The sequence below is a fragment of the Ipomoea nil genome, unplaced genomic scaffold, assembly GCF_001879475.1.
Source record: "Ipomoea nil cultivar Tokyo-kokei standard unplaced genomic scaffold, Asagao_1.1 scaffold3069, whole genome shotgun sequence".
NCBI lineage: Eukaryota > Viridiplantae > Streptophyta > Magnoliopsida > Solanales > Convolvulaceae > Ipomoea > Ipomoea nil.
Window position 1 is genome coordinate 6609838 of NW_017619497.1, and position 14960 is coordinate 6624797.

The window sequence follows — 14960 nt, forward strand, 5'->3', positions numbered from 1 at the left end:
AACATGAGTTAGATCATATATAGTGTATATGTATTTAAAATTATTATAGAAAACCATTAAATCAGATCATTTTCAAAGGTTTCACATTAGTCTAGTAGCCTGATGCATGAACATACATTATACATACAAAAATAAAACATGAGTCAGATCATATATAGTGTATATATATGTTAATTATGATGCATTACAAAATGATACTAGATGTGTGTGTATAAAACTACAATGCTATCATATGCACTAACTCACTTAATCAGTGTGAAATCAGTTCAAAAAGTGGACTTCAACTTTCAATTATTATAAATAAAAAGTGGAGTAATGATTAATTAATCAACTTTCAACCTATTTGATCGAAGGCTTTCCTGAGATCGGTCATTGGCGGCCTACTTTTCGCAAATTTACCAACGATCGTGAATTTGAACTTTTGTGAAAAGAGATGAACATCTTCATCCGAGAAAGAAACGGAAGGCATTCCTTTGTATCTCCCCGGAGGGCGAATAGGAGGCGAAGAGGTGGTGTTCGAAAGGATATCCGCAAAGGTGCACGGAGGGGCCGGGGCACGGCGGACCCCGGTGCCGCCGTCATCCGATCGCAAAAGGCTGAGGGAAAAGCACTAGATACAGAGTGTTTTCTAACTAACTCTCAGTTTTTCGACTCCTTGTGAACTTAGAATCATCTTTTCTATCCTTTAAAATAACTATCTATCTATTTTATCTTATATTTTCATGACCCCTGATCAGTTGGTCTAATTCATAGATATAAATCTTGACTAGTGATGTTAGTCTTTACCCCTTCTTGGAAGCTAAGTGTGTTGATATTATTATTATTATTATTTTGAAAACACTCAAATAGTGTGTGAATATTATTGGTTTGGCCAATAAATCAAGAAAAATAACCTCAACAATATGATTATTCAATTGACTTTCCCACATTATATCTATTCATTAAAAAATAAATTCTTTGCCGCAAAATGAGTACTCGAGCATATGGAATATGGTTCTTGTACTTAATGTCACAAGTTTAATTCTTAGTGCGATTTATTTTTTTTGTTGTGGTTTATGAGCTATTAAACTCATATTTATGAACGATTTGAATATATACCTTTTTTGTTAGTGATCATTATAAGAATGCAAGAGCCGCGCCATCAAGAAGTTAGTGAAATAGGATCAGTTGGATACACAAGTCACAAATTCAGAATTATGATTCTTTTAACAGTACATAAAATTATACATAAACTTCAAATAGTACGTATATGCTATGCATACTACTTTTAAGTTCTTGCATATAGCGAAAGGAGTTTGACTTTGATCTTTTCCAGTGCTGGTAATGCATCTTTGATGACCATCCTTTCTCTTGGGGAGTCTGTTGAACATTTCATGCCCAGCTCAAAGATAGCTATAACACACTGTAACTTTTCATCGTACTTTTCCTCATCTAGTCCAAGTAAGTTGGGATCTATAACATGACCTATTTCCGTTGGAAATGCATTCTGCACCCAACTCCTTAGACTTGAATCTTCATTGAACATTTCATCTCCAGGTTGTGTCCTTGTAAAAACTTCAATCAACATGATACCATAACTGTACATATCGCTGCGAGTAGACACAAGACCCTCTCGTCCATACTCTTAAACCAATGCAAAATTTGAATAGAACCCATTAGAAATGCAAACTATTATGTGAAACATTCTAAAACCAAATCCAGAAAGTTAAATAAAATGAAACGTATACCTGGAGCAATGTAACCAATTGTCGCGAGGGAATTTGTAAAGGCCATGGAGTTCTCATCTCCTAAGAGCTTTGCAGCACCAAAGTCACTCAAATGCCCCACCATGTCTGAATCTATAAGCACATTGTTGGGCTTCAAGTCACAATGAATAACCGGCTCAGAGTAACCAAAGTGGAGATATTCCAACGCAGATGCCACATCTATCATTATACTCAATCTTTGTATTATATTCAAAAAATAATTGTGAGAATATAACCACTTGTGTAGACTCCCATTAGGCATGTACTCGAGCACCAATGCTTTAAAATCCAAGTTGGAGCAACTGCCAAGAACCTTTGTGAGATTTCTATGACGAATGTTGCGCAAAACTTCACATTCGGTATCAAAACTCTTATTTTCACCATCATGTAGCAAACGAAAAACCTTGGTAGCCACATGCATCCCATTTGTTAGAGTCCCTTTATAAACAGAACCAAAACTCCCGCTACCTAGCAAATTGCTGTCATCAAATCCATTGGTTGCCCGTTGGAGTTCATTGTATGAAAATCTTGCTGGTGTTACTGCCGACAAGAAGTCAGGTTCCTTGAGAAGCACCTTCTTGCGCCTCTTGAAAATCAAGTATACAATAACAGAGACAACTAGCACTATAAGAACTGCCAACGAAATGAGTACAAACATAACCACTCTGTTCTTCTTCGATGAACGTAGATAATTGGCAGGGCAAGGTGGAATATGCATTCGAGGAGAACCACATAGACCAACATTTGACAAGAATGATTCATAAGTGAAGTTGGCAAAAGGACCTCCACTCGGAATTTCTCCGGTTAATCTGTTGTATGAAACATTGAAATACTTCATGCTGACAAGTCCCTCTAATGACTTGGGAATCATTCCGAATATTTTGTTATCAGAAAGATCCAATGAATATAGATCCAGGAGTTTGCCAAATGTGTCAGGAATAGAACCCTGGATTTTGTTATGTGCCACAGAAAAATTGTTTAACATTGTCAAGCCTCCAATACTACTTGGAATATCTCCGGATAGTATGTTATTTGAGAGATCAATAAGTATTGCCATCTTTGCATTCCCGATTTCTTGAGGTAGAGAACCGCTCAAGTTATTCGAACTCAAGTTGAGCTTCAAAAGATTTTGAATGCTCCATAGACTAGTTGGGAAGGCAGTGAATTCGTTTTCATTCAGATAGATCTCTCTCAAGGAAGAAATGTTCCTTAAACAATCCAAGATTGGACCAGAAAAATTATTTTTTCCTAAAGTTATCCAAAACAAATTCTGTAGTTCACAGATCACATCTGGAAATGCTCCTATTAATCTGTTCTCTTGTATGCCAAATGCCTGGAGACTCCGAAGAGCCTGAATGGTTGTAGGCAAAAATCCTATAATGTCATTGGACTCTAAAATCAACTTGTATAAGCTACTCAGATTGCCAATCTCCTGTGGAATTCGTCCCCTGATGTTACAATTTACTAGGTGGAGAATTTGGAGAGTGTGGGAGAGGTTGCCGATTGCATTTGGGAGCACAGCGTTTAAAGGGTTATATGACAATGCTAAGGTTTGGATGTATCTACAGTTTGCCAATGAAGTGATAAGGCTAAATTGAGGATCAGTTGTTAGATTGTTCTCAAACAGTTTTAGATTTTGGAGTTGTGCTAAGTTTCCAAGGGAATTGGGAATGAAGCCTGTGAATTGGTTCGTGCTAAGTTCAAGAAGAACAAGGTTGGAAGCATTTGAGATATGGGGAGGTATAACTCCGCTAAGATAGTTTACGTCCAGGTATAGTTCTTCTAAATTGGGAAGCCAATAACCTAAAGATGTTGGAAGAGTACCTGAAAATTTATTAAATGCCAATGATAGTGCTTCAAGTGTTGAAATATTGAAGATTCCCTGCGGAATAGAACCACTTAATCCATTATTAGCCAAGTCAAGGAACTGTAGCTTATCAAGGTTGTCCAACTCTCTTGGTATTTCACCTGTCAATATAATATTCAATTTTCCATAGTCACGAACAAATACAATCACTACAATAGAAATAACATATAACATCACACAACGTCGATTTTTGGTCAAATCGATGTCAAAATGATAAATAAATTTATAATTTAAAAAAAAAACACTTTAATATTGGTGGTTTAAAAAAAAAAAAAAAAACCAACGTCGTATATCACAAATAAAAAATTAAAAACACTTTAATATTGGTGGTTTAAAAAAAAAAAAAAAAAACCAACGTCGTATATCACAAATAAAAAATTAAAAACACTTTAATATTTTTTGAATATTACTGGCTCTATTACATTGAATAACGCCTTCACTGAGACTCAAAATCACAACCTTCTAAATGAAAGTCCAACCCGGGTTCCATTAGACCACATAGTCCTAGTATAATATATACCGACGTCATATATTATACTCTTTTATAATTTTTTTTTTATATTATGTGATATATGACATCGATTTTTTTCTAAAACCAACATCGTATTAAAAACCAAAAGTCGTATATGTTATTATTATTTTTTAATCATTAAATATATTTAAAAAAATTTATTTATAAAGGAAGGGGATACCCACATATACAACCTATTACATCAAATGACACTATAATCGCCTACATGAAGGCTCAAATCATCCACCTCCCACATAGGGGAGCAACTGCGTATCAGTGGACCAAATATATAAAGTTGGTTTTATATACCGATGTCGTATATTATGGAATATAAATTTTTAAAATTAGTAAATAAATGAAACACCATCATTTTAATCCGTTTATAATTTTTGCGTAACGACATCGGTTTTTGTCGTATTTTGTTTTAATTTTAAAAAGATCACAACACATCTGACGATGGTTTTCTTGTAAAACTGACGTTTTATATAATATCCTTTTTTATTTTTTATTTGTGATATACTATGTTATGTTGGTTTAAAAATAAAAATCGACATTAAAGTGTTCTTTAAAAAAAATTATAATATTTTTTTTTATGTCTGTTTGACAAAAAACCGATGTTATATGTTATTTATGTAATAGTGAATTGGAAAGACAGTGCAAATGAACAATACAAATAACTCAAAGAAAAAACACTTAATACTTATAATACTAATATAATTTTCGTCATTCAAATTAAAGACTAACATCAGTGGCTCTTATTAAATTTTATTTTATATTTTAGATAACAGGGGGTTAAAGGGGATTAATTTGAATTGTGTTCTTGCTTTGGCTTGTACTACCATTATATATATATATATATATATATATATATATATATATATATATATATATTATTTTATTCATTTTTCTATAATTAATAATTTAAAATTTTGATTTTAAATAAAAATAAAGAAATAATTATAAAATTAAAAATTAAAAATGCTATGAATTATATAATATAATTTCATGTCAGGAGTACTCAAAAAATATAATATAATTTTATTAACTAATCAAAATATAATTTCATAAATTAAAATTCATATTTAAAATCGTCTACTAAAAAAATTAACATTTCGTAACATACAAAATTTTAAATACTAAATATAACAACAATTAATGCAATTAAAAATTAATTAAAATCAAAATATAAAAATAAAATTCAAAATAAAATCTTAAAAATATAATTATTAAAAAAAAATTGTAACAAACATCAGCCTCACAGCCATGAGGATGCAGCCTTTTTTTTTTTGTTTGTTTTTTTTTTTTATAATATAAAGCAGAGTGAATTATGGCGCATGAGCGCCACGGCAAATTATATTATGCACCGTGGTGCATAATCGATTATGCACCGCGCGTCTTTTTTTAAAATGAAAATTAACAGTGTTTATTTCCGCCGTTTCGCACCCTTTTGCAAAAATTAACTCTGTTATTCAGTGTCATTTTGTATACACTGCAGTTTCAGTTGAATACAACTACAGTTTCATTTCGATATAACTATAGTTTCATTCGATATTTATAGACTCAAATATGTGAAAATGTTATTTAATTTTATTTTATATACACTATAGTTTTATTAAAACACAACTACATGATCATTTTGATATAATTACAGCTTCATTGTACAATATACACTCAAATATGTGAAATGTTATTCAGTTTCAGTTTATATACACTGCAGTTTCATTTCACTATAACTACAGTATCATTTTGATATAACTGCACTGTCGGTTTGGATATACTGTAGTGTCAATTGGTGTTTAATACACCAAACAAACGGACTCCGTTAACTCTAACGGCGGGCCGTTTCTTTACTTAAAGAAACGGCGCCGTATATGGGCCGCGGTGCATAATCGATTATGCACCGCGGTCTATAATATAACAACTGGAGCGCCACACTACTAGTGCGTGGGCAGAGCAGTTTGTCCAGAGCAAAACTTTAAGGAAAAATTGTAAAAAATGCCCCTCTATAATATGTCAATTATCAATGTCACCCCTGAATTATGAGTGGTGTAAATGTTGCCCCTCAATTATCAAAACGGTACACATATAACCCCTCCCGTAACGGACATGTGGTTTTCCGTTAGTGTACGACACCGTTAAGTCGGAGTAAATATGTAATTTAGTTGTTTTTTCCCTCCCTCGATCGAAGTACCAGCGATGGACATCGGTGGGGAACCACAGATCCGTTACGGGAGGGGCTATATGTGCACCATTTTGACAATTGAGGGGCAACATTTACACCGCTCATAATTCAGGGGTGACATTGATAATTGGCATATTATAGAGGGGTATTTTTTATAATTTTCCCAAACTTTAATTTTCTCCGGAGAATAATATTTGCTAGCTCCCCTCCATTTGTTTTCTTTCCCTATTTCACTCTTTTCCCCCTTTTTATTCTCCTCCATTGGGGATGCCCTAATGAAACGATATCTTTTAACACTATATTATAATTTGATATTTGATAGACATAGAAATTTTGTCATCTTGTCATATAATCTACCATCCATACATGACAAGGAATTCTCAATAAGTTTAATATCCTTTAATCAGATTCAAATATGTCTTGATAATGATTCATTTAGTTGATTCTCCCACATATATAAAAGTTTTTAAGTGAAGAGCATTCACCTATGTTCCTTGGAATGTTGCCATAAAGTTTTTTTTTTTTTTTTTTTTTTTAACAAGTTTTTCAAGCTTTAGAAGATGTGAACATGTTTGATGGGAGAATACAAACCATACTTTTGTTTGTCACGTATATGAGTTAGTGTAGAAATGTTAAATATTATTTTTTGGTATTATTCCTACAAAATTAAATCAAAATATGAGTTATATTCACTGTGTATATATATTTATTAGAATTATAACATAAAAATCATTAAATTTGGTCATTTTTAAATGTTTCACATTACTCTAGTAGCTAATTGCAACTTAGCAAGCACATAGTGACATACTTACCTTCCAACTTGTTACTACTGAGTACTAAAATCCGAAGCATATTCAATCTCCTAATCTCACTTGGTATTTTACCTGCAAATTAGAATTACCCAAGCTAAGTCACGAACATATATACAATATCCATATGTAGTTGTCATGATGGTGTCTATTCTAAAATTTACATTACAATAACTTTCTTTTATTTTGCAGCTCAATATAAAAAGCTGTACATGTTGAGAGCGCAAGACAATTAAAAAAAAAAAAAAAAAAAAGAAGAGATCTACATTCCATACCTAACAATGAATTTTTAGTAAGTCCAAGATATTTTAGCATTGTCAAATTCTAGTAGCTAAATGCAGGCACATACTTACCTTCCAAGATGTTCTTATCGAGTATTAAAACCTGAAGCATATTCAAGCTCCCAATCTCTCTTGGTATTTCACCTGCCAATTAGAGTTATATACCCTTGCTAAGTCATGAACAAATACAATATCCATATGTAGATTTCATAATGGAGTCTATTCCTATATTTGCATTATAATAACTTCATAATAGAGAAGATAACTTTCTGATCTCCATGTTAGTATGCGGGCATATATGAGAGTTGATACAATACAGGCTAGTTAAGGTTTCCATGAATAAATACTACTATATATAGTACCATATGTGTTGCATGCGCCCCACCAAAATAGCTCAAAAAGTAGACTTCAATTATATAATATTTATATAATATATTAATTACTTTATACTTTCGTAGGAGACGCGTCTTGACTGTCATGTGGACAGCCACAGTATGCGACCAGTATTCAACTCAGAATACATAATTGTAAGAACAATCGACAAAAGTGGGCAATAAAGCTATGAATATTAAGAGGTAAGGATATGTGTCAATGAAGTTAAAAGTATACTATACAAGCAGTTTGATATTTTTTAAAAAAGATATAACTTTTATTAAGGGTATACTATTCACTCTTTCGTTATATATTATAAGATTAATATTATTTTTATTTGGAGAAAATGAAAGGAACAATCCCCGAACAGATAGACACAAAGAAACTATTCACCCCAGATAGATGCGGGGAGCCCCCATAGCATCCTGATCTAGCAAAACAATGAGCATCTCTGGGTGACTATAAGATTATTATTATTACGATGGAAAGTAACATGGAATCAAAATTAGTACTCAGGTAATTAAGCGCCATAATACATTATTCACTTGCTAATAGGACTATATATTACTAGCATTTTTTATTTTTTTGCAGGGTTTCAAGGACTTGAATGATTTATTTATTTTATTTAGTTTGAAAGCTTTATAACTCTCTTTGGTCTAAATATTACTGTAATTATCTACTACTATTTCCATGATATAAGTATAATACTGATAAATAAAATTTGAAAAGTTAGATGAGATATTGAGTGATGATGTGTGGTGAAATATCATTTGTATATTGTTGATGTGTTTTATTTTTCGTCCATATTCAACAATATTTACAACTATATTTCTTAGGTAATTTATTTATTTATTTTTAAATTATCTCTTTTGTTTTAATGTTTCGCCTTTACTGGAAAAATTTTCTGAATTCGTTTGTACTTTTTCGCCCACCCCCCTCTCAACCAAATTTCTGGTTCCGTCCCTGGTGATACGTGTAAGTTTTACTTCTTGAAGTGTGTTGATATTACTTAGATTGGTTGGAGTAACCAAATGTGGTAAAGATTTAAAAAATGTGAGACTAAATATGAAAAAGAAAAATTAATAGTTAGGAATCAAATAAGAAGATGGTTTATATTTGTGAGACCAAAAGTGAAAAATAAAAAAATAAAAAAACTTTTTTTTATATAAAATACAATATGAAAGTAAATTAAAATTTGTAAAGTGAAGTATATGTCTTGATGAAAAAAAGGTATATACATCAATGTTGCAAAACACGCTAGGCGCCCCCTAGGCGCCAAGGGGGCGCCGATTAATCGGCGCCTAGGCGCCGATTTTTTATATTTTTTTTTTATTTTTTTTATTTTTTTAATTAAAAATAAAATTAAAAATTAAAAATTTAGTAATAAAACATAAGGTTTCCATAGTTATTTCTTAGAAATTATTTACGAAAGTGGTTGTAAAAGTGTTCAAAAGATTGTTTAAACCATCTAAATACATAAAAAAACTAAAATTAAGAGCTAAAGAAGCATTTTTTTGAGAAATTAGTGGACCACGGCGGTTTGCGGTGGATAGATCTCGAAAAAATACGCGATTTGAAAAAAAAAATTATCCAAAACGGACAACCGAGTCAAAAGTTATGCCTTCCCGAAGTTTTCGCAATTTAAAACGCAAAAAAAAAAAAAAAAAAATTTAACCGGTTCGGCGCCGGTTCAGCCGGCTAGGCGGTCTAGGCGGCCGGCCGCGGAGGCCGTTCCTCGCGGCGGCGCAATGGCGCCTAGCGCCTAGGCGCCGATTAATCGGCGCCTAGGCGCGATTTTTGCAACATTGATATACATAGAGCAAATCGAATTAAAAAAAAAAAAAAAAAAAAACACGGAACTCTAACTTCCAAAATTGTTACGGGCTTTTGTCACTGCTGAAGAACTAGAATTGATAATTCGTATGACAATTATAAAGGATACATTTGAACAAATTACAATAGAAGTTCTACATTTTTATAAGAATAACTGAGTGAACCCATTAAGGGAATAATATTTAATCTTTACATATCCAAAATTTATTGGTATATCACTGTTTAATCATAAGAATTTCATGACGAACCATGATTCTTTTGTTTTTTTTATTTCTTTCTAATTATATTACAGCCTGGACAAAGTCCGCAATGGTCTTCGTCATCCACTAGTTTGGAGGAAGAATATAGATGTTAGGATGAAGAACATGGCAAAGTCTTGGTCGTGTATGGGACAATAATTCCCCGTCCAAAACGCACTATAGACGTTGGAAGCAGGATTGGCGTGCTTTACCCTGTGGATAGTAAAGCCAGTCTCCTTTTCTTTTTAAGTCTTTATTAGTGTCTTAATTTTGGTCAAAGTCTCGGCATCCTCTTCACACAAATAAACCCGGGAAAAAGAAGGTGAGTCATATGATACCATCTCATGGTTCTATGAGATAGGTCGGCTCAAGAGGCACAATATTAATATTTAATTGAAAAATATAATACTAATCATGAATAATAAATTGTTTGTTACTTATAAGAATGTGTGGATACAAGACCTTCCTGTCCATATTCTAGGAGTGCAAATTTTGATAGGAAAGTATTAGAAATGCATAACATTATGTGACAAACCAGTTGTTCCACCCAAAAAGAGTTGGTTCTACAATCTAGCGAAGGGATTAGCCACTGTGTCCGACATTGAAAATCTTGGATATACCAAAAAAAAAATGTTATGTGGTGAATGTTAAAATCAAATTGAGAAAGTTAAAAAACTAAAACATTTACCTGGAGCAATGTAATCAATTGTTGCTATGGTGTTTGTAATGGCAATTGAATTCCCATCTCCTAAGAGCTTTGTAACACCTGTGAGCATATAGCCATCAATGTGCAATCCAACTATCAGCTTAGGCTTTTAGTTGAGATGGAGCACATGCTTCAATTTGGTATCAGAGCCAGACCAAAGGTCATGATTCGAATCTCAACGTCACTATACCTCAACATCCTCTGGAACAGAGCCTAGAGCAGAGACTGGATCATCAATAACTGGATCTGACTAGATCATCAATAGCTGGATCTGAGGCTGGAGCAGCGGCTGGATCATGCGAATGCTCAGCCATTTTGGGAGTGGCCTCGTCGGTGCGTTGAGGTTGGGAACCTGTGAAAGCAATTGTAGACAGAGGCACAATAGACATACCAGCAGAGGGATCCTAATTTCGCAAGACAATAGCACAATCTCAAAAAAACACACCATATATATCCAAGGCAATATAGGCAAATTAAAGCATAAAAATGCGATGCATGCCTAATTCACAAGCAATAAGGTATTGCTTCCTAAGAGATTAGTGAAATCAAACCGTGGATTGAGCCCGTAGTTGCCGAGCCCGAAGCTCTTCCTGAAGGGTTTCCTCGTTGAAAATGTCATCAAGTGGCCATGGGTCATCCGTGATCCTTGATGCTCTGGAAAAGATCTCCTTGGAGTCCTTCACAGATAATTCCTCCATCAGAGATGGGTGTCAAAGAAGCGTTGCAAGAACCCGGCGAGAAGAGATGTCTGAAATTGGAGCTGTGCCTCGAAGAATCTGACAATATAGATCTAAGCGCTCATCTTTAGTGAGATAGAAAAGGAAAGGATTAAGATTAGAATGGCTGGCCATATGTGAGATAGGTAAATTCGATTTGGTAGAAGAATTTGGCTAGGATTCGAAATTTTGATGAACGGCGTGTGTAGAGTTTAAAGGAAGGTGAGAGTAATTCTAGGGATTTGATTCTATTAATTGGGGAAGAAGGCGGTGGTGTATAACAGCCATGAGAGAGAAGAAATTAATAATAATAAAAAATCTGAGCATTTAGAGCGGTTAAAAGGCTTATTTTCCGGTCTGGAGTGCTTACTGGAGCAGAGATCATATCTGGAGGATTTTCTGGATTAAACCTGAAAAGAAATAAAACAAACACAAAACAAAGGAGATACAAAAGACTTTATTATCCCACAGAAAAAAAAAATTAGATGGAAAACCTGCACACTCCAAGAGCAGCCTGGAGTAACTCAATTCTTGTGTTTTCAGGAGGTTTTGTAAATAGGTCAGCTAGATTTTTCTCCGTTGAAATGTACTCCAGGTTGATCTCCTTGTCTTCTACCAATTCTCTTATGAAGTGATGTCGTAGTTTTGATTCTTTTATGTTGGACCTGTAACAAACGGAATCGTTAGTGAGTATATAGCAATTATCAGAAGAGCGTTTACCTTCCATGACACAGTTCTTTTGGTAGTCTGTGACGTTGCAACTGTCTTTTGTAAAGCAGACTTTCCATTCCTGATCACATAATTGGCTGATACTTATCAGATTTGCGTGCAGACCTTCCACCAAGAGAACTTGTTTGAGTTTGGGTAGACCTGTGACATTTAGAGTGCCAATTCCAGTAATCTTTCCCTTAACACCATCCCCGAAAGTTACTTCTCCTGTACTTCCCTTTATATTGTTTAGGAACTTAGCATCACTCGTCATATGACGCGAACATCCACTATCAAAGTACCATCTCTCTTTTCTGTTAGTACTCGTAGAGTGGAAAGAGACGTGGCAGACAAAGTCACTTTTCTTCACCCAAATTTGCTTGACAAATGGGGTGATAGACTTGTTTGTGTATTTCTCAAAATGTTGGTCTTTGTAGAAGTAGAAGCACTCCGGTTTTGTATGTCCATGTACCCTGCAGTAATGACATATAGGGTTATACAATCTAACCTTGGTTGAAGTTTTTCTTGGAGAAAATTTGACTTGACGCTGAGCTGTACTAGTTTCTGGACTATCTTGATCTGCTCCAGAAACTGAGTCAGGGCCTGAGGCTTTGACGAAAATTGTAGTCGCTTTGTCCTTTCCTCCAGAGTAGCCTAACCCATATTTTGTAGATGTCTTTCGACCAGAATCTAAAATTTGGTCTAAGGTGGATGTGTTGTCCATCATTTTTATCTTGTGATTGTCTTCAATGATGCTGTCCCTGTCAGATATTTTAGATAGATACACCTTTTTGGCATTTTTTAGAATGTTAACCTGACTAGACAGAGATCTATTAACTTTTACAAGTATTTCCCATTTTGCATACAATTTTTTATATTCTACTTCAAAAGAAGGTGCAGGTAAATCTTGGTCTTCTGATGACACATACTCTTCAATTTCTGATTCTTCGCCAGTTGTAGATTCAGGTACTGTAGTTGTAATAGTTGTAAAGGCAACAAAGTTTCCAGAGATCTCATCTGGATCAGAACCTGGATCAGTTTCTGGTTCATCATCATCACTCCAGGTAAGGGCAACTTTCATTGACTTCTTCCTTCTCAAATAGGTTGGACATTCAGCTTGCACATGGCCATACCCTTCACATTCATAACATTTGATCCCTTTGCCTCCGGTTTTGTCTTTGGATTGAGAGTTTCTAGATGCACCTGATCGTTGGTTGGACGAGTTTGATTTTTGATTGTTTCGAATAGCACTCGACCCCGATCCTCTTTGGCCTTGAAACTTGCCAAATTTTCCAGTTTGTCGTTGTTTTACCTGTTGCAACAATTTAGAAAAACCTTTATATAAGAACTCTACTGGATCATCGCTTACCTCATCTGGATCAGATCTAGCTCCAGTGTCTTCGACAGTAAATGCTACGGTTTTTCCTTTTGTTTCAGGTCCGCCTAAGATTTCCATATCATAAGTTTGTAGGCTTCCCATCAATTGTTGTACCGTTTTCTTTTCCCATCCATCGTGCTCCTGAATGGCTGTAACTTTCATTCGAAATCTTGGAGGGAGAGAGCGAAGAACCTTTTTGACGAGTCTTTCTTGAGTGATTGGTTCGCCTAGAATGCTTGCTCTATTGGCTAATTCTTGTACCCGAGCATGAAAATCCACTATGGTTTCATCATCTTTCATCTTTAGATCTTCAAAGTCGGTTTGTACCATTTGTAGTTTGGATTGTTTAACCGATGCAGTTCCTTCATAGGTAGTTTCTAAGGCATCCCAAGCTTCTTTAGCCGAATCACATCCTGCAACAATGGTAAATTGACTCTCATGCATTAAAGAAAATATAGTATCTAACGCTTTATGATTGTAGTTTGCGGTAGTCATCTCAGTCCCTGTCCATTCTGCCTCTGGTTTGAGGACTGGAGGATCTCCTGTATTGTCTCCATCTTTGGTAGGATGAGACCAACCAGTAAGAACAGCCCTCCAGACCCTCTCCCCTTGAGCTCGTAGATGCATTTTGGTGCGGGCCTTCCAGTACGCATAGTTGTCACCTGTTAACTCAGGAGGTGCTCTATGTCGTTCCATTCTGTAAGACTCAATGCACAGTGAGCAACAAGTAAACCAGATAAACAAAACAATAGACAGATGCTGAGATCTTGAGTTCAAAAAACACGTGATAGCCAGATCGGTTAGACTAGTAATTTAAGTCCCCGAGCTCTGATACCAATTGAAAAAGCACGTGAGTCTTGAATGCAAGATATAGCCTTTAATACCTTTAATTTATTTCAATTATAAAGCTGGACTAGATGAAAATATATTCCAGATATAATAAAGAACATGAAATAAATAGCAGTAAAAGAAAGCATGCACCAGGATATGTTCACGCAGTTCGGAGCCTCACTCCTACGTCTGCGGGGCCACTCACATCAACCCAAATCCACTATGATGAAAAACAGAGTACAAGAGGATAGTTAATTACACTCTAAAGTATAACCTATAACTATTCCAGAACCTACTCCAGTGGATCCGATGTGCAGGCGTTCTTCATTGCTTCATGATCTGATTGCAAGATCTTCTTCACACACAACAGTACAGGATATATTTGGTATAGATGCACCAAGATTTTCAGAGTAAGGCTTTGTGAAAGAGTGCACAATTTGAATGCTAATTAAGGTAGCATTATATATAGGTTGTAAAGGAAGATTTGATCCTCAAAACATGCACTCTTCTCATCCATGATTTCAGCTGCTCCATTAGATTTAGATCTCCCCATTGATAGGATCTTGAATAATTAATTTGAAGAAGCTTCATACCTCCTGGATTACTTCCTTGCGCTGATCCAGTCAACTACTCCAGACGACGTGACTCATCCAGCAACTAATCCAGGACTACTACTTTCACAACTAATCTAAGCCAATAATACAGAGGTTTAAATGTGCAATATATTTACACTTACAACCACTAAACACACCACAATTTGGCTCTCTAAAAGGTGTTGCCCC

The 14960-nt window shown here is 34.7% G+C and overlaps 2 protein-coding genes across 2 annotated transcripts in view; both read right to left on the minus strand.

The window, feature by feature from the left end:
- LOC109165085 overlaps positions 1 to 14960 on the minus strand; it is a 137369-nt gene that overhangs the window by 19352 nt on the left and 103057 nt on the right. The window contains exon 24 of the mRNA XM_019313702.1: positions 7499 to 7539. Coding sequence (XP_019169247.1) covers positions 7499 to 7539 — 41 coding nt within the window. The remainder of the gene's footprint in view (positions 1 to 7498; positions 7540 to 14960) is intronic.
- Positions 1138 to 2857, minus strand: LOC109165087 (receptor kinase-like protein Xa21). The gene is made up of 2 exons (XM_019313703.1): positions 1728 to 2857; positions 1138 to 1623 (listed from the first exon to the last, which is right to left on the minus strand). The coding sequence occupies exons 1-2, from the start codon at positions 2800 to 2802 to the stop codon at positions 1268 to 1270; spliced, it is 1431 nt and encodes a 476-aa protein (XP_019169248.1). The 5' UTR covers positions 2803 to 2857; the 3' UTR covers positions 1138 to 1267.